General features: G+C 43.7%; 2 protein-coding genes across 12 annotated transcripts in view; one reads left to right on the forward strand and one right to left on the reverse strand.

Annotated features, from left to right (window-relative positions):
* ZC3H14 (zinc finger CCCH-type containing 14) overlaps positions 1-20708 on the forward strand; it is a 42671-nt gene extending 21963 nt beyond the window's left edge. For 3 of the 8 annotated variants that reach the window (XM_024997444.2, XM_024997442.2, XM_024997441.2), the window contains 8 exons: positions 5099-5173; positions 11317-11476; positions 12219-12451; positions 16609-16729; positions 17367-17503; positions 17766-17854; positions 18842-18948; positions 19437-19563. In XM_024997444.2, the coding sequence (XP_024853212.1) occupies positions 5099-5173; positions 11317-11476; positions 12219-12451; positions 16609-16729; positions 17367-17503; positions 17766-17854; positions 18842-18948; positions 19437-19443 (929 nt within the window). In that variant the 3' untranslated portion in view covers positions 19444-19563. 8 annotated transcript variants of the gene reach the window in all.
* The window catches only part of EML5 (EMAP like 5), a 159836-nt gene continuing 154726 nt past the window's right edge, over positions 20101-25210 (reverse strand). For 2 of the 4 annotated variants that reach the window (XM_059890529.1, XM_059890528.1), the window contains exons 39-42: positions 25065-25168; positions 24202-24355; positions 23639-23739; positions 20101-23364 (exon numbers count right to left, since the gene is read on the reverse strand). In XM_059890529.1, coding sequence (XP_059746512.1) covers positions 23328-23364; positions 23639-23739; positions 24202-24355; positions 25065-25168 — 396 coding nt within the window. In that variant the 3' untranslated portion in view covers positions 20101-23327. Of the gene's footprint in view, positions 23365-23638; positions 23740-24201; positions 24356-25064; positions 25169-25210 lie in introns of those variants that run through there. The other 2 variants (NM_001206576.2, XM_059890530.1) reach the window with 2 other exon arrangements.

The following is a 25210-nucleotide window of genomic DNA, read 5'->3' on the forward strand; positions in this document are numbered from 1 at the left end:
TAAAATATATTTGTTTTTGAGGCTCATCTTCCCCTCACCACCTCAGTGGAAGCTCTTTGGCAAGGGCCGGGGGAGGGGTGTGTGTGTGTGTGTGTGTGGTTTGTTGGGGGGGTGTGTGTGTGTGTGTGTGGTTTGTTGGGGGGGTGTGTGTGTGTGTGTGGTTTGTTGCTCTGTGTGTGTGTGTGTGGTTTGTTGCTGTTACTGAGCACCCAGAACACGGCTGGCATGAGGTAGCAGCTGAGTAGACGTTTGTTGCCTTCGTGGGTGTGTCGCTGCTGCCGCGCTTGCAGCTCTCCCAGTGCCTTGTCTATGGCTCTTCTGCTGGGCCTCAGCCAGTATTCATGTGTGTGTGTTCTGTTTTCCAGAAGTGGTTGAAATCTCACCTGCTATAATCTGCTCCCTAACCACACAATGCTAAAGTCATTTTTCAGTCTGTACACTCAATGTATGTATTTCGTTTATATACACACACTCAAATGCTATTATTGATATGTAGGAACATGTAAAAACAGAGTTCTAAGGAGTATCGAGATAAAAAATATTTTTAATATAATAGAATTTCTGATTTCCTTTCTCCACCTTCGTGGAGGAAGTGGATTATTGTCTTGGAAACCCAATTTGAAATCTACTGCTATATGTTGGTAAGAATTTGCGCCATTTTCACGTTCTTTACTTCATTTTTATGGACTCTCCAGAAGGAGAGGCTATAAATGTATATACTTAATGTATATCATGTTGAACTGGAATCACTGTGAAGACTCCTGGTAAAAAGGAGTTTTTGTATTCAGAGAAAACAGGGAAAGTCCCCCCTCCGTCCTGCCCACCGCCTTCTGCAGAGTAAGCGCCACACTTGCAGCAGGTGTGCGTCTGCAGTCTTAGTGTTTTTAAAAATCTGTTTGTACATATCCATCCTTTCTGGGCAGAGCAGAACTCTAAGTGTATTTCTGTACACACATACACATATGTATAAAAAGAGTTATACCACATGGGTTTTCTTTGTAATGCGTTTTGTTCCATTTACTGTATCATAGAAGTGTCATAATACAGAGGTTATGAGTAGGGGCTCAGGGAGATAGACTGCTAGGGTGTTAAACCAGGCTCTGCCACTCACTCGCTGACCTTAACCTTTCTTGAGTTCTGATTTCCCAAGAATATGTGAACTTTCTCTGTTGATGAATATTTACATTGGAGTCTGTGGAAGGATCGTTGCTTACTTTGCATTCTGAAGTTGAGCTGGGCACGCATGGGTGAGCAGGAAGCCTCCAGGGGGCTCCTTTTGGGCACCTGTTTCTTTGTGACCCATCCCCTGACACCCCCCTGCTTCTCTCACTGCAGCAATGTCTGCTGCCCTCCAGTGGCCCCTGACGTGCAGGCGGTGCCGGGCCCAGGGGGTGCCACGCCACCACCGTTAGCTGGCGCTCCTGAGGAATTCCATGTGGCTCCAAAGCCTTGTTAACTTTGAAAATTATTTTCTGTATAAAGATTTTGAAGATTTAGGTTAGTTTACAGGTAAGAATGAAGAAGTAAATAAAGATTCTTATATAAATGTCAGTACTTTTTCTTTATTCTGTTACAGGGAAGCCAAAGGCTGCAGTTCTTTATACAAATTCTTTTGGAGGGGCTGTGGGGAGTCGTGTTCACCATCTTGCATCATCATATTTTGCACAGCTTATTTGTTGGCTTAGTGAGTAAAACAAAGTAAAAACCTTTCTCAAACTATAGCCATGGAGAGATATACTCTGATGCATTCTCTGAATGCAGCAGACATTCTCTTGGATCGGAGGGCTTTAATTTTGTTAAGATGATGATACTCCCCAAATAGATCTTGGATTCAACTCAGTCTTTGTTAAAAATTTCTGCTGGCTTTTTTCCAGAAGATGCAGGCTGATTCTGAAATTTACATAGAAGGGGAAAGGACTTGGAATAGCCATAACTATTGAAAAATAATAAAATTAGAGGACTTACATTTTCCATTTTCAAAACTTACTGCAGAGCTGCAGCTATGCCATCTCCTGGCACTGGCATAAGGGTGTACATATAAATCGGTCGAATCGGGGTGAGAATCCAGAAATGAACCGGTGTGCTTGTGATCTGTTGTATTTTGACAAGGATGTAAAGACTGTTTATTGGGGAAGGAAGTCTTTTCAACAAATGATGCTCGAGAACTGGATAGCCACATGCGAAAGAATAAAGTTGGATCCTTACCCTGCACCATATATGAAAATTAACTCAAAATGGATCAGATGCATAAGTGTAAGAACTAAAATGACAACACTCTTAGGAGAAAGAGTTTGGTATAACTAAGTGAAGTCGGACTAGACAGTGGTTTCTTGTATGTGGCACCAGCAGCACATACAGCTAAAGAAAAAATAGGTGAAGTTGGGCTTTATCGAAGTTCAAAGCGTCTGTGCTTCAAAAGATAACTATCAAGAAAAAGGCAACCCACAGAATGGCGAAAAGTCACCTATGTAATAATTATGTAGCAGCAAACCAAGGCCAAATCCTCATTGTCTCTGTCTTTAAATTTCCACCAGGTCTCATATCAGTACAGTTGAATTCCATCATCACCACCATTTTTAATAAGGTTTGTGTCTCATTAGAGACACATGGGTGTGATCAAAGGTCCAGTTAGCTTCCAAATAGTGTCCTATTACTATTTTCAAGGGGAAATGAAATTCAAAATACTAGATAAAACAATTTAAAAATAATGCGAAGCTTGACAGTTACAGGTACATTGATGAGCAAAAGTACATTAAGTTCACGTCATATTCAGGTATAAAGTACTTTATGTTATATTGCTTATTTATGCCTCAGGTCTTCAGTGGCCCTTTTCATATGAGGTAAATAATAGAAAATTCTTGGTGTGTCGTGTGTCTGCTTCCAGCCAATCACAAGCCAGAGTTGTTTCCTGTGTAATAATAGGGTCTGTTGTTTGGAGAGGAGCTGTAAGTAAGACTTACAGGATACAGGGGGCTGTGTGTTAAGGCTTCTCGGTTGAAGCAGAGAGAAAATTGGGTCTGGTTTGTTGAGCATTTTCAGATTTACTTTGAGTTCTGACTCCAGAAATGTACAATCCTGTCTTTTCAATTACAGGTTTTAAAAGGTTACTGATGGTTTAATACTTCTTAAAGTCACAGCCTTAATGATTGCTTTTACTTTTGATGAAAGCTTAGTGAGCTGTGAAAGAAAAATTACCAAATATTAAGGAGAGAGAATTTTATGAAAATGTCATCAAGGTTTCCATCACCATCTTTACCAATTTTCTTTTCACCTGGGCCAGTTGACTTAGGTTCAGTAACAAGTTCCTCTTGTTCACTGAATGAGCTAGACAGTATTTCCCATCTTTTAAGGAAAATATCAACTGATATCAATGAAATTAAAGGGATGAAAGCAGCAGTTTTGACAGTGGAAGCAAATCTGTTTGATCTTAATGTTAGAGTGTCACAGAATGAAGCAAAAATTTCATCTTTGGAGGTTAAAATGAATGAGTATTCAACGTCTGAAGGCAGCAGACAGTTTGAAGATCTGCAGGAGGAAGTAGATTTTGCATCACAGTCAAGGACTACTGATGTAAAAATAATTGGTTTCCTTAGAAACATTGAGAAAGGTAAATTTTTAGAATGTGGTATTGGGTAACTTGACTGTCGCTTTCATATGGAGGCAGCAGGTCACAGAGAACTTGAATTTTTCGTGGACCTTTAATGACAAAATCTTGTACATGATTTGTCTTAGAAACCTAGACTTTAGAATTCCATCCTTTTTCGTGGATCTCTAAAAATGATGTTTTGAAAAGGTTAGAGAGGTGAAACAAAACTTGAAATGTGAGAGAATGGTGGTCTTTCATCTATCTATTTGGTGAAATTACTTTAAAATGTATAATTCTGTCACTGTTCACTGTTTATGCTAAAGAGACCTGTTAGTATTTGAATTGGAAGAGCATACTCCCTGTAACCTAATCACATGTCAGTTTCCCAGGCAGCCCTTCAGGAATACAACTTGGCTAAGTATCTGTTTCGGGTCAGCTCCTGAGGATTTACTGGATTTTCAACCATGGTAATTTTGGAAGAAATTAACTTATTCTGGGGAGTAGGGCACATCATTAGGGAGTAATGTAGTGTAACTCATATTTAAAAGAAAATAGCAGATAACAATTTGGCAAATTTTAAACTTTTTTAAAAACCTCTTAATGAAACATGATAGTTGGTAAGCAGCTGCCAACTTAACATGCTTGCACTGAGTGAGTAAACTGTCCTTGTGAAACTGATGCAGTAGGTTTACTAAGCAGCAGCATGCACGCTCTCACTGATACTTCAGTAGTGTTTAGAACCCTGTCAACTGCGTCCCTTCCTACACCGTACTGTTTGGCTTCTAAATCAACAAGTGAGGACCGAGTATCTGCTAGGCTGGGGTGTTCGGAGAAGTATGACGCCCTCGCAAACCTCAACTTGAAGATAGAAAAATCAGTTCTATATCTCTGTTTTGTTTTGCAGTGTAACTGAGAAAATTGTGAATCCATTTAAGAAATAATGCTCGAGCTGTGTGTCTTTCTTGCAGGATCGCTAAGTGCTTGTCCCGCGTTCTGTGGTAGAGGGCCTGGGCTGCAGCGCTCTGAGTGTCTCCTTCCCTGTGTGCTGCTCTCTGCCCGTCCGAGCCTCAGTGTGTCCTTTGGGAACTCTGTTCTGCGGTGGGGGCTGCCTTACCCGCTGAGAGCCCAGCAGCAGAGGGAGACCTCCTCGCGGGGATCTTGCCGCCGGCTGTCGCCCGTCTCCCCGGGAGCCAGCCGAGGGCCCAGGCAGCTGCCCCGCTGGCTTCTGCAGCCCTTTGCCTTCATCACTGTGCTTCTCTCCAGTCCAAGGAAACCAGCTTCCAGACAGGGAGAACCGTGGTCATTTTTGGTTTAACCTGAGTACAGGTTTTTGTCTTACAGACGTTTGGTCTAGGATTATTATTAAATTGTATTGTGGAAGCTTTAAGTTATTTTAAAGACTTTCAATTAGGAACCCAGAAAGATTATTTTGGTCTTAATTCCTGGGAAGCACATGAGCTGCTATTGTTTGTTTTTTTTAAGCATAGTGAAGTTTTAAAATTTATGTTCTAGGAACTCAACAGAGGCAGTTGTTATCCCGATTGCAAATTGACCCCGTAATGGCAGAAACTCTGCAGATCAGTCAAGGTTGGTGCTAATATTAAATTTCCATTTGTAATCTAGCATTTTTCAGTTGCTGTTTCCATTCCTTACACCTCATTTAATGTATCCTGTGTCTCTTAGACCGTGCCCTAAGATGCTACATTAAGATCTGTGAAAATATTTTAGGGCCAGGAGTCGGGACCTGCGTTTTCTTCATGCTGAGTGGTGTTTACATTGTTCACCTCACACAGAAACTTGCTTCCTCTGACACCATCTCACCCCGGTCCCTGGAAACCGTTGGCTGTTCATGCCTCTGCTTTAGGGACCTCTTGAATCCTTACCCTGCTTTCCATTGAACTTTCTCCATTGCTCTGAGCTGCTTTAGTGTCCTCTGGCCTGTTAAACCTTATTCTCACTTTGATTTCGTGTTAGAAATGTTGTGGCCAGGTGTTTACCCAGAGCTTATCATTCTGAGAGCTGCTGTAACTTGTTTGCCTGTCTCCCTGACCCCCAGCACACATAGGCACATCCCACGGGCTACCGCAGGACCGTGGTGAGCACCTGATTTATGTCTGGTGGGACCGTTGTTGGAAGCTCTGGTTCCTCGACTACTCCGTGTCGACTCCTACTGAATTTTCCTCACCTGTGTTCAGGACTCCACAGTCAACAACGATATTCCCTTACCCTTCCTGGCCTGCTCAGAAAGGTGTGCTTATTCTCTCCAAGGATTACCTTCTACCCAGATGCCACATCATACCCAGTTGGCAAATACTTTGGTGTTGACACCCTTCTGTGACTTTGATCTCTCCCTCTCTCTGGTTTCTCCCTTCTGTCCGTCAGAGTGTTGAGATACACTGCATCCTTGATTTTGCCCTCATTTCCCAGCATTCCATCCTGCTTCTGCGTAAGTACTTTCATTCACAATGTGTGGTAGCTGCGGTCGGTGTGTTATTGGCACCGTCGGCACTTGCGCATCTCGTGTCTCCTTCGCTTACTTCCGTCCACAGTGCGTATTCTGTCTGCATCAAGCCGCTCTCCAAGGCTTACGTGTGAGCACAGCCGTTGCCTGCCTCCCGCTTTCTGTTGTTTCTGAGAGCCCTTTTGTTTCTGCGTATCCCTTTGTTTTATTAACACCCTGGCTTTATTTCATGTCCTCGGTGCCTTCTTACTTCTCTGAAGATACGAAAGGTGGTTTTGGACATTTTCTCCCCGCCCTTCTTGGTCTTGTTTTCTCCAGGTGGTTTGTTTTGATCACTGTCTTTCACGATAGAGGTTCTCAGGTGTCTGAGGATCCTTGCTTAACTTGTAATTTAAGAGCAGGGTGCTTAAGCTGATTGGCCTTTTGGGTTCATTAATTAGAGGATGAGGTAAGGGACTTTTGACTTCTGAATGCAGGTCCTGCAGTAAAAGAGTGGCTTGTCCGGCCTGTCTGCTTTGGCGGTGCTGTGATGTCTGTGTCTTTGAGTCTTTTAGGTTGGTCAGCTTTTCCAGAGAAAGATGGTTCAAGAAGTGGATTGGGTGCCAGGGTTCTGGGAGCTCAGTGGGGACAGAACTGAGGTAGGCACCTCAACATTAACTTCTGTGTAATGTTTACTACACACACACACACACACACACACACACACACACAGTTTTCAGAACAGTACTTCTTTCAACATGGCTGGCATTCATTAGTCTAGAAACCCTCTGTTTTTACCTTTTCAGGAGTCTAAAGCTCCACTTTGCTCCAGGGGAGAAGTGGTCAAAGATTATCAGGAAATCTAACTGCTTTTTACAGTTTTAATAGTATGCATTGAGTTAATTTTGCACCTTTTCTGTCAGACCATGATGCTTCATCCGTAAGCCTCTTGAGCAATGATCAACAGGAAAGCATATTTCCAGTAATTCCAAGTGTCTTCAAGGGTCGCAGTAGGGGAATAGCTGTGGTAAGGATCACAGAAAAGAAAACGGATACATAGAGTTTAGGGAGAGCTACCTGCTTCTGGATGGACCCTTGAACCTGCTTCTGCTGTGCCCTGCCTTCTCCCAGCCCCTGCCCAGGCCCCCTGTGCTGCCCACTTCTTGGCCTCGGAAGAAGCTTGGGATCCATATTATTCATTGTTAGTTGAAGACTCAGCTTTTAGAGATCTACTAAGTTTTCCCCTTTTAAAATGTGCTTATTGCCCCCGACATACCATGTACCCACTGCAGTTGACGTGTAGACTCTTAACCACTGGAACATCAGGACAGTCCCTGGTTATCTCTTCTTTTACAATTATTTTCTTTGTGAGGTGTTTTTTGTTTTTTAATTTAACCCTTTACTGACATTTTATTAGAGTTTCAGTTCAGTTCAGTCGCTCAGTCATGTCCGACTCTTTGCGATCCCATGAATTGTAGCACACCAGGCCTCCCTGTCCATCACCAACTCCCAGAGTTCACTCAAACTCATGTCCATCGAGTTGGTGATGCCATCCAACCATTTCATCCTCTGTCATCCCCTTCTCCTCCTGCCTCCAATCCCTCCCAGAATCAGGGTCTTTTCCAATGAGTCAACTCTTCGCATGAGGTGGCCAAAGTATTGGAGTTTCAGCTTCAGTATCAGTCCTTCCAATGAATAACCAGGACTGATCTCCTTTAGAATGGACTGGTTGGATCTCCTTGCAGTCCAAGGGACTCTCAAGAGGCTTCTCCAACACCACAGTTCAAAAGCATCAGCTCTTCGGCGCTCAGCTGTCTTCACAGTCCAACTCTCACATTCATACATGACCACTGGAAAAACCATAGCCTTGACTAGATGGACCTTTGTTGGCAGAGTAATGTCTCTGCTTTTGAATAGGCTGTCTAGGTTGGTCATTACTTTCCTTCCAAGGATTAAGCGTCTTTTAATTTCATGGCTGCAATCACCATCTGCAATGATTTTGGAGCCCCCCAAAATAGTGTCTGACACTGTTTCCACTGTTTCCCATCTATCTGCCATGAAGTGATGGGACCAGGTGCCATGATCTTCGTTTTCTGAATGTTGAGCTTTAAGCCAACTTTTTCACTCTCCACTTTCACTTTCATCAAGAGGCTTTTTAGTTCCTCTTCACTTTTTGCCATAAGGGTGGTGTCATCTGCATATCTGAGGTTATTGATATTTCTCCCAGCAATCTTGATTCCAGCTTGTGCTTCTTCCAGCCCAGCGTTTCTCATGATGTACTCTGCATAGCAGTTAAATAAGCAGGGTGACAATATACAGCCTTGACGTACTCCTTTTCCTATTTGGAACCAGTCTATTGTTCCATGTCCAGTTCTAACTGTTGCTCCCTGACCTGCATATAGGTTTCTCAAAGGGCAGGTCAGGTGGTCTGGTATTCCCATCTCTTTCAGAATTTTCCACAGTTGATTGTGATCCACACAGTCAAAGGCTTTGGCACAGTCAATAAAGCAGAAATAGATGTTTTTCTGGAACTCTCTTGCTTTTTCCATGATCCAGTGGATGCTGGCAATTTGATCTCTGGTTCCTCTGCCTTTTCTAAAACCAGCTGGAACATCTGGAAGTTCACGGTTTCACGTACTGCTGAAGCCTGGCTTGGAGAATTTTGAGCATTACTTTACTAGCGTGTGAGATGAGTGCAATTGTGTGGTAGTTTGAGCATTCTTTGGCATTGCCTTTCTTTGGGATTGGAATGAAAACTGACCTTTCCCAGTCCTGTGGCCACTGCTGAGTTTTCCAAATTTGCTGGCATATTGAGTGCAGTACTTTCATAGCATCATCTTTCAGGATTTGAAATAGCTCAACTGGAATTCCATCACCTCCACTAGCTTTGTTTGTAGTGATGCTTTCTAAGGCCCACTTGACTTCACATTCCAGGATGTCTGGCTCTAGGTGAGTGATCACACCATTGTGATTATCTGGGTCGTAAAGCTCTTTTTTGTACAGTTCTGTGTATTCTTGCCACCTCTTCTTAATATCTTGTGCTTCTGTTAGGTCCATACCATTTCTGTCCTTTATTGAGCCCATCTTTGCATGAAATGTTCCCTTGGTATCTCTAGTTTTCATGAAGAGATCTCTAAGTCTTCCTCATTCTCTTGTTTTCCTCTATTTGCATTGGTCACTGAGGAAGGCTTTCTTACCTCTCCTTGCTATTCTTTGGAACTCTGCATTCAGATGCTTCTATCTTTCCTTTTTTCCTTTGCTTTTCACTCCTCTTCTTTTCACAGCTATTTGTAAGGCCTTAGGGTTTCAGGAGGATGCAAATGTGTGGATTCAGCCTGTGGTCCTCACCCAGGAGGTGTCGCTAACTCTGCCATCTGTCTGCTCTGCCTGACCCAGGCCGTGCTCAGGAGTGTTGATGGGGTGACGAGAGGCTCGTGTCGAGAATAAAGCTGTTTTCTGTGCACACTTGTCTGCACTCTGTGATGTGTGGCCCTGATGTTCCCATGTTTTCTTCCATCTTCTGTCTTTTGTCTTCTGGGACTTCACTGTCTGTTCTTCCACTAGTTCCTTTTCCTTCTCCTTCAGTTCCCTTCCTCTCCTGCCCCTTAAAATGTTACCTTTATCCTGTATCCTGCCCTGAGCATTATTTTCATCTCATCCGTATTCTCCCAAGATGCAGACTAGTAGAACTGCTGTGCCTCAAAGAGGGAGAAGAGGGGGGTGAGGAGCCGCAGCCCACAGACTGCACCCTGGCCCCTCCGTCTGCTAGCTGTGCGGACACGGTGAACCAGAGCAGAACTCAGTGCAAACCAGGCGTCTGCAACCCAGGAGGGATCTGCTTCCTGGGCTGTCTGTGAGGGCTCAGGGAGAAGATAGCCATGCTGAATATGTACAGTTGACCACACGTTGTCATCTCACCATCAGCAGAGACTCTGTTTCTTTCTTCTTTCCCGCTCGTAATAATAAAATCTGAATTTTCAACTTCTTTCTGAACACCTGAGAGTCCTGCAAAGACCTCAAACTGAAGAAGCCTGAACTGGAAACGTGTCTTTGCCCTCTGTTGAGTCTGCTCTCTGCCCTGTCCTGATCGTGCTCCTCCCCCTCCTCCTACACTCATCTGCGTCTCTCCTGCCCTTGCAGGGGGAGGCAGGTTGCCTCTTCCTGGGACAGTCGTTTAAAACGCACCTGCTGTCACTGCTAGTGCTGCGTGAGTGTAGAACGTGTCTCCCCTCCTTTAGGTGTGCGAGAGGAAGGTGGCGTGGGCAGGAGCCCCGTGGCTGAGACCTGGGGCTCCAGTCCATTCCTCCCACTTTCTGTTTTTCTAAAAAAACGTGCTCATGTCACTTCACTACTTAGAAACCCTGGTTTACTTCTTACTTCTTGACCAGAATCCAGGCTCATCGGCACGGGGGCACATAGAAGACCCTTTAGGCCTCAAGCCTTCTTGCTATTCAGTCTGTTCAGCCTGCCACTGGGGTCCCTCTGTTTCTCTGCTTTTTCTTGGCGTAGCTCGCACAGTGCTCTTAGGTTTCCGTTTTACTTAACGAGTGGCCCTGAATCCGCGTGCTCTGAGCTTTGGTCTCTGTTGCCTGTTGAGGAGCAGAGCTGCTCCTGACGTTGGTCGTGACACCTGCTGGTGTGCCGGCGGTCTGTGTCCCGGGCCTCGGGTCTTGGTGTATTTTATAAAGTACTTGAGCTTGAAAATTGTATTGTCGGTGATGTGATCTGTGGCTGCTCGCATTAAAGTTCAGTGTTATCCTTGCTGTATTTTTATCGATGTCTATTCATCTTAAAATTCTTTTTCAAAGTAGTCTGTCTTCAACCAGGCAGAAACTATGCCACTTTTATTGTTTTCATTCGGGTGTGCTCTGTTCCATAAGTGTGCAAAATGAGCAAAACAGATTTTAAAGAGTTTTTTAAAAATAGCCTTTGTATCATGATTCTAGGGCACATTAGGAGTCTGTATTCTTTGTTTATAGAAAATATTGTTGTACTTTATATTGTTACTAATATCCCATTAGGTACCTCATGGAAGAACCTTTCTTCTATCTGTAGGCAGGAAGTTCATTAGAATGCCTTGGTAATACGCTGTATGAGCAAAGGAATGCTTGACTTCTTTGAAAAGATGTTTGGCATAGAATTGCAGCCTTATTCCTAAGTTGAACCATTGTAATTTTCCTTTAAAATAATTACAAATATATAAAGGATTGACATTCTTCTCACATGTGTGATGTTGGGAATGCAAGATAAATTCAGAAGTAAACATTTGTGGCCAATTTCTTTGGCTCAGATTACTATGACATGGAATCCATGGTCCATGCAGACACAAGATCATTTATTCTGAAGAAGCCAAAGCTGTGTGAGGAGCTCGTAGTGGCAGCGAGCCAGGCGTCGGGGATGGAGACTGCAGACGCCCTTCAGGCCCGCTCGGGACACCTTGTGCAGACACGGTAGATGGCCTCTTTGCTTTGTAGCTCACGTGTGTTGATAGACAGTGGAAGTTAACCGCCAGCGCCCAGCCCCCTCCTGCCCGTCCTGGCCCCAGTGTAGATGCTGTGTTGACTGAGAAGTTAGGCCGTGTGTCATAAGGCACACCCAGTTCTCAAAAATTTCAGTTCATCTTTCTTATTCAGAAATCTGTTACCATACAAGTAAGTCAGTATATGATTTAGCTCTTTTAATAAGATTATTTTCTTTATGCACATCCAGGAAATGAAATTTTAAAAGCCAGATGATAAGAATTAGGACATCTCAGTCAGAGAGTTAGCAGATTGGGTTGGGGTGATTATCGCCATAGATAATGGACTGAATGTTCTGTAAGGAAACAAACGTAGAGTTAATAAACTTAGTGTGTACAGAACGGCTGGCTCTTGTGTTCTGAGCATAGATGCTGACTTCTCCATTTGTTTCCACATGACCCTGTGAAGGTCCAGTGGGTGCCGGGGTCAGGGCTGAGGGAGAGCGCCCTGAGGGCAGCCTGAAGGGCTGGTGCCGACGCCACAGAGATTGGCCCTAGTCATCGTGCGTGAGCAGGAATCTGCTAGCCGTCCCTGGGAGTCCTGTCAAGGCTTGTTTGTTAGTGAAGAAACTGCAGACCAGTCAGGGCAGTGGTAGTTTTTTGAAGAGCGCTGTAGGAGGCTCGGCTTTTTGTGCGTTTCCCTAATTCTGTGGTATTTTCTATCTGTCTGGCAGAGATCTTGTACAACCAGATAAACCTGCGAGTCCCAAGTTTATAGTGACGCTGGACGGTGTCCCCAGCCCCCCAGGATACATGTCAGATCAAGAGGAGGACATGTGCTCTGAAGGAATGAGACCCGCACAGCACCCTGCAGCCTCACACGGGGGCCTCGCGGGCCTCCTCCACCCGCAGCGGTCGCGCGTGCTGAGCAGGCAGCTTGAGGACCCAGATGGTAGCTTTGCAAACGGTGTGTGGGGGCTCAGCCCGCCCTCTCAGGGTGCCGGCGTCACGAAGGACGTCTTTGCCATGTGTCTCTACCTCGAATGAATGTTGGTTGGAGGTCTTTTAATCGTAACTTGGTGGTGGCCTGTATACTTCTTCAGACTAAATGGCCAATTGAATTTGAAACTGTTTGTCCTCTGTGTATGCCAAAGCGGAGTTCCACCTTGGAGGCCGACAAATGCCTCTCCACGATGCTTGTTAAAGGATGGATTCTTGCTTGGTGCCTTGTTTATCCTTTTTTCCCATTTAGAAACTGTATTTGTTATGTTCCTCTTGAACCAGCAGCAGTTGGTTACTCTTGTAATTAGTAATTAACTGGACAGAAAACTCTATTTGGATTTTGATGTTATTTCTACTTCAGTGAAATTCCCTTGAAAGGAGTTTCTTATCTGATACTTCAAAGTACTTCTTGGAGGTTTAGGAAAAAACCTTGTTTAAATTAATATAGAAACATTGTAGTAGAGATGAACTCAGTTCAAATGGTGACATGATTTTAGGCAGATGGACACTTCTTAGCAGTGCTTCTCTCACTGGAATCAGTGGCCAGTGCAGTGCCTTGAGCATTTTCATTCTTGATAGTGAATACCAGTCATATTCCTCACAGCTTACAAAGATTTTAGGAACACCTTCATTGGTAAACCAGAGAGACAATTACTGAATATTAAATATGAAGAGCCTCAAAGAAAAAGCAATAATGGGTTCTGAAATTTTCCCACAGTAATCCTCTTCTTGTTAGAGATACGAAAATGTATTAAATACCTTTTTTAGTCACTAAAAATAGCCTTTAGGGGGAGATCGTCAGTGAGCAAAGGACATATTGCTGCTATCTTGAACAAAGTGGAGTGCTGTGAATCAGTTCTGATTGGTGGAGTGAGTTATAAAATCTTGACTTTTCTTTCAAAGGAAGAAAAATTGTACGTGTTAATAACAGAGGTGATAACTGCAGTAGTCAGGCAGTTCAGATTTCTTGACCCCGTATATTTTGTTTAAAATATGAGAAGATTTCAGTGTTTTAGTACTTTGGATTTCAGTTTGGTAGTTTAATTTTTGGTACCTTAGGGTCTTGTTTAGTTGCCAAGTCGCATCTGACTCTTTGTGACCCCACGGACTGTAGCCCCCCTGGCTCCTCTGTCCATGGGATTCTCTAGGCAAGAATACTGGAGTGGGTTGCCATGCCCTCCTCCAGGGGATCTTCCCGACCCAGGGATGGAACTGGCGTCTCCTGCACTGGCACGTGGATTCTTTACCCCTGAGCCACGCGAGAAACGCAGTTTCAGGTCTAATTTGGTTTAAACGTAGACATGCGTGTGCAGCTTTATTGGTGTATGCGCCACAGCAGTGACCCTCTGGGTAGCGGAAGCTGTTCCTCAGGCTGCGCGGTGCTGTGGCCGTCACGGAGACGCCTGTGATGGGGCGCTGCCTTCACGGCTTTGACCCGGGCCTCTCAGTTTCTCGCTCCTGCTCAAAGGCAGAGCTCTGTGGCGGAGGACGCAGGGAGGCCGAGAAGGCCCCATCAGGAGGCTCTCGTCCGGCCTGCTCTGCCCGCCCGGGTGGGGGTTTGACACTCGGTAGTTGCTTTCCTGTCCAGTGTTTCAAGGATGCCACCAATCGCAGCGGCTGTTTTAAGCCACCCTGGCTGGCCTTTCACGGCAGCCCAGATTTTATACTTTGCGATAAAAAGTGAATTTGCCTCTTAAAACTTAAACAGGAAGAGTGTTCATAGCTTATGAAGTAAACGTTAGAGAAAACCAGAGTTGTGAACTTTGTGGCGTTTCCTCACTGTGGGTGGGGTTGTACGGGTGGCTTGTCAAGGTTTCCTGGTTAGGGAAGCTTGTGTGGGTGTTCTGGTGGGTGGAGCTGGATTTCTTCCCTCTGGAGTGCAATGAAGTGTCCAGTAATGAGTTATGAGATGTCAGTGGGTTTGGAGTCCCTTTGGGCAGCCTGTATATTGGCGCTCAGGGCTGTGTTCCTGTGTTGCTGGAGAATTTGCGTGGTATGTCTTGCTCTGGAACTTGTTGGCCCTTGGGTGGTGCTTGGTTTCAGTGTAGGTGTGGAGGCGTTTGATGAGCTCCTGTTGATTCATGTTCCCTGGAGTCAGGAGTTCTCTGGTGTTCTCAGGATTTGGACTTAAGCCTCCTGCTTCTGGTTTTAAGTCTTATTTTTACAGTAGTTTCAAGACTTCTCCATCTGCACAGCACCGTTGATAAAACATCTCCTTTCGAAGACACTGGGCTGCCTTTCTGGGTGCATACTGTCCTCTGCCGGCATTCAGAAGTTGTTTTATGGATTTGCTCAGCATTTAAATGTTATTTTGACAAATCTGTGGGGGAGAAAGTGGTCTCCCCGTCCTCTTCCTCCGCCATCTTCTGAACTTTGTGTATGTATGACATTTTTTTGTCAGAAAGATACTGTCCTTGTCCAGTGTCTAACTTCTTAGTGTTGCTCCTGAGAGCTGTCAGGAGCTACTTTACTCCGTTTCCAGAACACCCTGCTCTTGGGTATTCTCTTAATGTCTGGGTTCTCATGTATATGCCAGAGTTTAAAGCATGTTCTTTAGGAGGGGAAGGTGAAACACATTTTCTCTGCAGGAATTACACATCAAAAAAAAAAATTAATAATTGGAGAAAACCCTTCCTTCCAGACTATCGTAATTTGAGACTAAGGATACTTTTCTATCCTGGAGCTAGATAATGACCTTCACTGAGTTTAAAGGCACGTGGGCGCAGTCTTGGCAGTCTGGGGGTGCTCGTGGTAGGCTTCAGGGCCAGGCTCTGTGCCGTGTTCTCGTTCTTGAAGATGGAGGTGGGCGCGCTGGAGCAGGAAGTACTCCTTAAACTGGCTGTGGAACTGCCTTTGATCGATTGCCTGTGCTACGTTCTTGTTTCCATGGAATCACAAAGCTCTAAGGAAGACAGTTTCTCTTGGTTTAGATGAGGAAACAGGAGTTCGGAGATGTTGGAGCACACGCCCAGGGTGTCTAGCTCAGCCGGTCAGCGACAGAGCCAGGTTTGAGCTGCAGGAGGACTCGGTGGTGTGGTTGAAGTGCTGTTTGCTCTCATAAACATGAATGAGAAATTTGTTAGTAAGACCCTTGGGTTTTTTTCCTAGGGTGTCGGATCAGTAGCTGGCATCTCATTATGGTCTTCAGGTGTTACTTGGTTTATTCTGTGTTTTAAGTTTCAGTTAGTTGCTGTCATTTAAAAATTAGATGGCATAGGGGACTTCACTGACCGTCCAGTCGTTAGGACTCCCAGCTCCCACTGCAGGGGCCTGGGTTCCCTCCCTGATCGGGGAGTGGAGATCCTACATGCCGCACAGCTCAGCCCAAAAACAGAGTAGAGTTTAGATCCCAGACGAAAAGGTGTTTGCTTCCTGAGTCGGGCACAGTCTGGTGGCACGAGTACCGTTTGCTGACATCGGCGTCGTTGAGGGTGTCGTTTGACGCGCCCGGGAGGGGTGGTGCTGAGCAGCACCTCGGGGTCACACGTGTGCTCTCCCCACCGCTCTTCTGAGCAGGTTTCCTCCGTGAGGCTTTCTTCCATCGTCACCTCACATCTGGACAGCCTCACGCTGATCTGTTAAGTGATCCTCTGGGCCCCTCTAGGTCCTAGGACATTTGTGACGCTTTGGGCAGAATCTTTGCCTTCCTTTGTCCATTGATGTGAATTTATCACCTGTACCTAGAAAACTGCGCATGCCTCGGCGAGTGGGGACACTTGTTTGTAGACACTGACTGTCCTGACCTGAACATGAGAATTCGTGCACGCTTTTATCTCCTCGTGTTTCCAGTTCCCATTTCATTTTATTGGTTCCCTAGTTGACACTCTTTTCTCTTTTAATCTTCATTCAGCTGAAATAATTCTGAGAATTGGAGTTCTTCAGGGAGAACTGACTCTTGTTGAGCGTCCCTGTCCGCTTTCCTCTTCCCGTTGAGAACACTAGTCTACATCCTAGTAATCTTTCTAAGATTCTAGTTGTATTATTTGGACTCATTTGTTTCGTGTTACTGTAGACATGGAACGTAAGGCTCTAAGACTGGGTGTTGAGGGAAGTTTACTAAAGGGGTCACGTCCTGAGTTGGTTATAATAAGTGAAAGACTTTTGGTTCGTTCCCCTCTGTAGCTGAGATGAGCGAGCTGAGCGTGGCGCAGAAGCCGGAGAAGCTGCTGGAGCGCTGCAAGTACTGGCCTGCCTGCAAGAACGGGGACGAGTGCGCTTACCATCACCCCGTGTCGCCTTGCAAGTGAGTCGCAGCAGCTCGCGCCTGGCTTTCAGGTCCCTTCCTCGGGAGAGCCTCCTGGCGCTCCTGTGACCAGGCGTGGGCTTTGTAACTGCGTGCAGCGGAGGCACTTGTGAGCCCTCCAGGACAGCGCACACTGGTGTCGTCTGAGCGCGAGGCGGCAGGGGTCGCCTCTGTGCCTCTTGAGGTGCTTAAACTTCTGGGTTTGAGGATTCTGTACATTGAAGGAGTAACAGACAGGTTTGGCCTTGGGAGTTTAAGATGAAGCAGGGCAAAAGCTAACAAGAGTTTTGCCAGGACGCACTGGTGGTAGCAAACGCCCTGCTGCATAAAGTGTTAGAGAGACCTCAGTTACAGAGTAGACGGTGTCTCTTCTTGTCCCAAGAAACACTTCTGTCTCTCATGGTGACTTGGCTTGAGATGAAAGTCTGTGATTCCCCCAGGCCTTGAAGTAGGCATTTGTGCCCTGTTTTGATGTCTGGCGTCATTTAGAAATGGGAGTTTGCTTTTTTTTTCTTGTTACTTCAGTGTTTCTCAAAACAAGTAGTGATGGAATTAAGAGCACAATGGACCATCTCTACAAAAAAACCATGTATTTGGGAGATTAAATGTGAATAATACGTTTTATTTTGTTTTATAGAGCCTTTCCCAATTGTAAATTTGCTGAGAAGTGTCTGTTTGTTCATCCAAATTGTAAATACGATGCAAAATGTACTAAACCAGACTGTCCCTTCACTCACATGAGCCGAAGAACCCCAGGACTGCCTCCAAAACCAGGTCAGTGACTGCACTTCTGCATTTGAGTGAAGAGGGGAAAGTTTTGTGACTGTGAACTGAATTAAAAAGAAATAGTTTGAGGTCATTGTGTAAGAATCAGTTAACTAGTTTTACAGAACAGGTGTGTCCATTCTGTAGCATTCTAAAGTGTTGGATCTTGAGTAGTGAATATTATAAATGTCCATTTTTTAAAGTAGTTCCCATAAAAACATCCACAAACTGCACTGAAAATTATTTTGCCAAATCTCATCTCTGTCCGCAGTCACAGCACCAGCACCGCCTTCCAGTAGTCAGCTGTGCCGCTACTTCCCAGCGTGTAAGAAAATGGAGTGTCCCTTCTATCATCCCAAAGTAAGAACTTTCACCTTCCCAAAAAGGAATTTAGTGGCAGCTTGTTCACTAGCAAACTATATGTTGTCTTCCTTTTTTTTTCTTTCCCAGTTTAACTTTTTTGTTAAAAGTTAACGTCATGGTTTTTAAGACCTTTAAGTTATTCCCTAGTTGTCCCTGAGCCTGTGTGTGGCCCGTTAGGCCCAGTTGTCTGAACTGGTTTAATGTTAGTAGACTAACCTCCCGTGGGCTCAGACGGTAAAGACCCACTTGCCAAGCAGGAGACCCGGGTTCCATCCCTGTGTCAGGAAGACCCCCTGGAGGAGGGCATGGCAACCTACTGCGGTATTCTTGCCCGGAGACTCCCACGGACAGAAGAGCCTGTGGGCTGCAGTCAGTGGGGTCGCAGGGACTCGGACACGACTGAGCGGCCCAGCGCAGCAGCCTCCCGTCCCGGGAGAGGGGCGCTCCCTGCTGCTCGTCGGGTTCCGCTCTTCTTTGCCCCAAACGTGTGTCCCCCTCCCCACCCTCATGCCAGACGGGAGGCGCTGAGGCGCAGCGGTGCTCAGTGACGCCATCTGTAGTCCACACGGGTACCCGCAGTTGGTCGACGCGTCTCTAGCTGTCTGGCTGCTCGGCATGAATCACCTTCTCTTTGAAAGGCAGCCTAGTGGCCACGTGAGAGGCCTTCAGTTCCCCAGCTGCAGTCGGACGCAGATGAGGGTGAAGATGGGGGGTGCTGGGCAGGATGGGCAAGTGGTTATTACAGGAGTGAGAGGAACTCTGTTATACGCTCAGCGTCCTTTTGAAGTTTACCTTGTTGTTATTCGATTAGGATTTTGTCTTGGTGGGCGTGCCTGTTTGAGGGCTTCAGTAGTAGTAAAGGAAATGTGAACAGTCTGTGTCTGCTGCCCCGTTGCCCTTCCAGGCTGGCTCCTGTCACCCCAGGGGGCTGTGGGTTTCTGCGTTAGCTTTGCAGGTGTTGTTGAAACTGCTCTCTGTCTTCAGCATTGTAGATTTAACACTCAGTGTACGCGGCCTGACTGTGCGTTCTACCATCCCACCATCACCGTACCACCACGGCATGCCTTGAAATGGATTCGACCTCAGACCAGGTAAAGGTTAGAAGTAGTTTTCCTAATGTCATTTCAAATGCTTTTCTAGTATATGTAGTACTTTCTTACATTTGTAAGCATACAAATTTGGGGGGAGCATCACTTTTTGTCTGCTGTTCACTTAAGGGTCTTTGGCAAAATAATTTACTACATAAACCAAATTTTGTTTGATTCAGCAATTGCTTGTTTGCCTCAGACTTTAACTTCTGAACACACTCTGTGAGCTCAAGGCCTTCAGATCACAAACTTTCACATCAGTTTTCTTAGACATTGTTAAACGTTGAAATTAAGTTTCAAAATGTTTTACTGTGACCCTTACATTTAAATGCATATATTAGTATCTTTTATGTACCTTATATAATTTATTCTTTTACAAACTTTATCTTTACATTGTAATCTGTAGAGCAAATGTCTGAAAATACTCAACTTCTATTAACTGACGTTAATTAAAGCAGCTAATTGAAAAACTTTTGGTTTTGTTTATTCAGTGACTGACACCCAGTCCTGCCTGACAGAAGAGTGTGGCGTTTGAGAGTTTCCACCTGCTGATGAAAGACATTCTACAGAATTTGTCAAATCTTTGAAACTTGGAATATATTGCTTTCATAATATGAAGTTTATTGCCTATCTGAAGTGTCTAATTTTTCAAGTTTGTAAGTTTATTAAGTGATTTTAACATTGGGTCTTTTTTTGTTGTTTTGTTTTGACTGCAAAGACAGTTTAAGGAGAAGCTGAAATCTATTAAAACACTTGAGGCGCGTTTGTACTCTGTGTTCAGGTATCAGAATTTACAACGTGGTGCCTTCACTGTTGCTACTGCTGATCCAGCCGAGGCCCAGCAGTGCAGTGTGGAGAGTGCTGTGTGAGGGGAGGGTCCTTATTCCAGAAGTTGGATGGCTGCTCTCACGTTCCGACTCCCCAGAAGACAGGAGTGGCCCAAAGTGCTGAGGTGGCATAAAACAGTTATTCAGTCCTGCTCTTTAAAGTGACTTTAGCCTGAAAAGCATGACTATGAAGGCTTTTTGAGTTGAGTGCTGCTTTGGTGAACGGCTCCCAAATACCTGCTCCCTTGCTTCTGAGAAAGGGTGAGTGAGGGGGGTGTGCAGGATGAACGTGGTTGGAATGGCAAAGGCAAAAAATAGGAACAGCTCCTTAAAATGCTTGCATTTACTGTTAACGTATGCTTTTTAAATAAGTATTTTGGGGATCTACATTATCACAAAATTATACAAAAATTTTTTACAAGTATATACATAAGGTTATCAGAACAAACTTTAACTCACAAGATGACAGCTATACATACATATTCTCACATTCTGAAAAATAACATTCTCAAATAACTCCACAGAAAATACAATTACTGAAGATAGTTTTTTAAATGTAAAAATTAGATTTAAATAGTGTATTTGAAATGACAGTCTATAATTACAGAGATCAGATGGGTCAGCTGCAAAACAGGACTAGGCTTCTGGGAACTGAGTGAAAATGCAGAGTTTTGTGTGTGTGGTTTTAGAATTGTTAAGGCAAGAAGTGTCGAATGCTTTAGAATTAAATAACAGCTCACTGATTTTTAAAGACAATGTAACTTTTCAAAAAGTAAAACTAAAAGTTGGTTAGAAAAAAAGAGTTAATGCAGAAAGGATAGTAAAGATCAAAATATTCTAAGGACCAAATTAAACTATATAAAAAAAAGTTGTTTGACATGCTTATTAGTCATACATCCAAGAGATAAAGGGATAATAAACTACATGTGTGTAAAAGTCCATGTTTCAGATGCTAAAACCTGCAGCCTTGTGGCCAACTCTTTGCTGTTGGAAGAAGAAAGAATTAACCAGTTATTAAACCATCTTCTAAGTTGCAATTTGCTGAGCTTATAAGACTTGAAACATCAGAACAAGCAAGAGAGTACACAAGGGCGTACGTAAGGCTCTCGTGTTGGTAGCCTTGGCTGAAATGCAATGCCACTTCATTCTAAAAAGTTTACTCCACCGAATCTAAGGTATTTGTTCATTCGAGTGTTGACTTGAGATGCTTTATTTCTGCAGAAGAAATTTGTTTTAAATTGTATTTACAGAAATTTAAACAGACTTTTTAGTATCAATGCTCATAAATGGAGTATATTTGTATTCTCATAATTTCACTGTAAAGAATGTAAGCGGGAGACAAGAGCTCAAGTGATTTAGTTCAACCGTTTTGTGAGGAAATAATGTGCTGAAATCAGATTTTTTTCTGTTTAAGGAGACACATTAAGAGTTGCATCTTTCAGCCGCTATGCTTTATGGGCAGGCAGAGGTTCACTATAACTTGGTCCAAAATGAACCACCATCAAAAAAGTTCACAGAAAAAGAAGGGAGCAGAGGTGGCCGTGAGTGGCACCAGGATGTCTGGGCATGCGTTTCCCTACAGAGAGGCAGCCAGCGGTGCCAGGGGAGGGCTCAGTCAGTATTGCACACGGGAACAACCCTTTGGGTTAAAAATAAACGGTGTAATGCACGCGGCCTGTCCCGGCTGTTCACCTGGCCTCAGTTGATGGTTGGTGTGAGGACGGCGGTTGTGGGCTGACGACTGAACTCCGTGGGACCACGTCAGGACTCGGACAGCAGGGATTGAGGCCGCCGCCCGCGGGGAGAAGGACGGCGCAGGGGAAGCAGGTCATCTTCCTGCTTGCTTAAAGCAGGTCATCTGTGTGGTTCCACGATTACGGCTGGAGTTTCTGCCTGCGCTGTAATGAGACTGAAATTTCTCTTCAGGCAAAAGCAGGTAAACTTGACCCAAGGAACATTTGAAGCTGCACCCGCCTCAAACAGAGGGGGGAGTGTGCTTCAGGGGAATTTTTAGCTTTAACTTATTGACTGCTCCTATAGAAGCTTTAAATATTAGTGTTTCATCAAATTGGGCTTAATTTAAGAGAATCCATTGACACGAAAATGAAAGAGAATGATCTTAGGGTTTCAAGCTTCTTAAACGAACACCCCAGTCAGTCCTTCAGACGCAGCTGTTCAGAGCTCTAAAGCCGACCAGGTTCAGTCACTGGTTGGGCTTCCATGATGTAACTCGGCCTTTTCTGGTTTTAATATTTACAGGGTATTGCACATAGGAGACAGATGACCAGAACCCGAAAGGCTCTATTGCACACACAGATAATCACACGTGAAAATAAAAATCCACAGGACCAATAGCGCATCTTAAACTTCTTCATACTTAGAAAAATATATTTTTAAATAGCAGTCTGCATAATTTCCAGTCCTCAGGAAACTAGAGAGAAGCTAAATAGGAAGTTCCTGAATGGCAAGTACTGATCTTTGGCAGCATTTAAAGGGAACAGGAGTAAAGACCTAAGGTTCAGCCCCAGTCCACCAAGGAAGAATTGTAGACGAGTTATATAAGTGGACTGATACTCACTGGAAGTCCGCCTATGGGGTGGCATACATTAAACAAAATTTTTCCATAGAAAAAAAGGCTATAAAAATTTTATTTCAATAGTTACTAAATTGTGTAACTTTGTAAATGTGAATTTAATGCTTTAGTTTCCATGTTAAATGTTTCTATTAGATTGCATCTTTAAATACTCAACATTCTCTCCCAGTTAAATAGTACTACTGTCTAAAACCTTAAACTGTACATCACTGGAAATGATGTTTATCATACTTTTTCATTAATGAGGCTATAATCACGTTCTACTGTTTGAGTTACAGAGATGAATTCTGCATGTTAAGAGTGACAGCTCAGAAATGAAAATGTAGTGATCGTATACTACTGCCTTGGGATTTGTTCTTGAATTTAAAACTTGCAGGAGAAAAATGTCCTTTATTAACGCTTAGGAAGCATTATATTCTCCAGTAGACCTCCTGTATGTTTTCTTAGGGAAAATAATGTTTGCCTTTTAGAAACATCCTTTTTAGGGTGATGGTATATTTCCTTATGTAAACCAAGGATAAAATACTAAACAGTTGAATCTTGAAAATAAAAATTCAAAAAAATTTTTGCTAAAAAAGAGGATGAAAATTATCCAAGTTGGGTTTTTAAGGTTTTGGTTCGTTTTTTTGAGGAGCTCTGTCTCCCAAACCTCCCCAGCAGGGCTGCCAGATCTGCATACTCCCCAGAATGGAGGCTGGCTGTCACCATCAGTTCATTTAATCCTTTCTTGACATGGGATTACCTGGCAGTGTGTGGATTATGGACAGTTACCTTGTGCATATTAGAAATATTTTGAACCCATCAGTCTTCATTTTGACAAGTTTGGGCATTTATCCCTGTTTCAGTCTTAAGTTAGCACCACTTGACTGCGCAGGGCTTGGTTCTGATTATTTTTTCCGCTTGTGTAGTCCTGCTTTTCTCAAGGCTGTTAATTTACAGAATCTTCTCAGCATCCGTATCTTTCAGTGAGGCATATGTACACATTTCCAGACAAATAAACTGCAATCAGAAGAAACAGCAGTGAGTTCATGATATTTCTAGATTCTCAGAACAGTTTTTCAATTAAGCTTTCAAATCATACATGCATAAAATCTTTCCTTTTAAAGTCCTTTTATTCTCTATTTACACAGTATACAAACTCCAAAGAGCCATCTGGTTTTGCTACCTTAATGATGTTGACTAGCTGAGTCCATACAATGAACCTGTCAGAAGAAGTGACATTAAATCTCTTAACTAGTAAGCTGGCGTATCTTGGGCTGAGAATGTCACCAACCTGCAGTCATCACCGCCAGCACTAACAACGTGTCGATCACCGCTGGTGAATCGGATGTTCGCCACGTGGGGTGAGTGCCCCAGGAACCTTTTGTGTTTTGCCTAAAAAACAATAAAGACCAAGGCTCAGCGTGTGTGACAGACACAGAAGTCAAAGTTCTTTCTGTCAGGAACCACCATCTCCATCACAAAGACTGGAGAGGAAGCAGTTTGGACCGCAGCTATTGATTAAATGTTTTTTCAGAATGATGGGTCTGCATTGAAAAGCACTTGCAGTTTGGTAACAGGTGGATTAAAGCTGGTAAAAGGCTGAGTGCAGCTTTGTTAGGGTTGTCTGAGAGACGGCGTGACTTGAGGGAAGGGGAGATGATTTCTAACCGCTTTTATTTCAGATTAATGGATTTAGGAAGCTTGGAACAAAGTTTAGAATCACAAATTTCAAAATATTTTCAAATCATGAGAGGACAATATATTTTAGCACATAGTATGTGGGAAAATGTACTAATGATTAAAAGTAAATTGGGGGTAAAGTTACATAAAATACTAAACCCAAGATAAACTTACAAATTTTTCAGGACATGGGAAGTCAAATAACTTAACCATGCCAAAGTCATCTCCCGTTACCAGGCTGATTCCTGAACGAGAGACACAGGCACAGCTGACATCTGCTTTCTCAGCGTGTCTGGACCAGATTCCCATAACTTCATCTCCTAGAATACTTCAGAGAAGGAATAAAAAAAAACCCACCATAGCAAACACAGGTTTACCATACTGAAAAAGTTTCATGGTAATTAATCTCTACCTAATTACATTATGTAGATATAAGAATAAATTATGAAAAGGCATTACCTGGAAGCCTGAATTTCTCCTGGGATGTGAGTCCCCCACACATACACCTTTTCTTTTTGAAATTTTACAGTTTTAAGGGTTTATAGACTAAACAATCTTTCAAAAATTCAATTAATACTTTACAGTAGCTGACAGAACTATTTTAAAAATTAAGTGTTTATGTTATAGGAATTTGATGGCATCTTTCATTTTCACTGATGATTACTGATGGTTAACTTCCACAGCCAGCAACTTTGAACCCATTCATAAGGTTTCATTTCTAACAGCTGCTATCAATAACATTCCTATAGAAAGAGAAATAATACTATTGCCTAAACCTATTTAAGGAAATATCATGGTATCTTTAAAGTCACAACTTTGATTTCCTTTAATTAAATGAACTGACATAGAAATATACTTGATCAAGAGGGGTCCCACCCTGAGTATATCATTTTCTTAGGAAGAATTCAAGATGGTAACAAAAACTTAAAACTCAGTTACTTTCCCTCGGCGAATGGCTCTAGCTGTTCAGAAATAGGATTTTCTAACTTTCCTGACTTTCAGTTAGTTCTTCCCTTCTGAAGACACGAAATATTTACCTAGTCCATGTAGCCCAAGTGATTCTGTCAATGGCAGCCTGATCCATAAGGTGTTTTCCTGAAGGCACTTCATAGACATGCCGTTTATAGCAACCAGTGGAGACCTTTCATAATATTAAAATGGAACAAGAATCCCATCATGTGAG

Source organism: Bos taurus, chromosome 10 (assembly GCF_002263795.3).
Source record: "Bos taurus isolate L1 Dominette 01449 registration number 42190680 breed Hereford chromosome 10, ARS-UCD2.0, whole genome shotgun sequence".
Taxonomy (NCBI): domain Eukaryota; kingdom Metazoa; phylum Chordata; class Mammalia; order Artiodactyla; family Bovidae; genus Bos; species Bos taurus.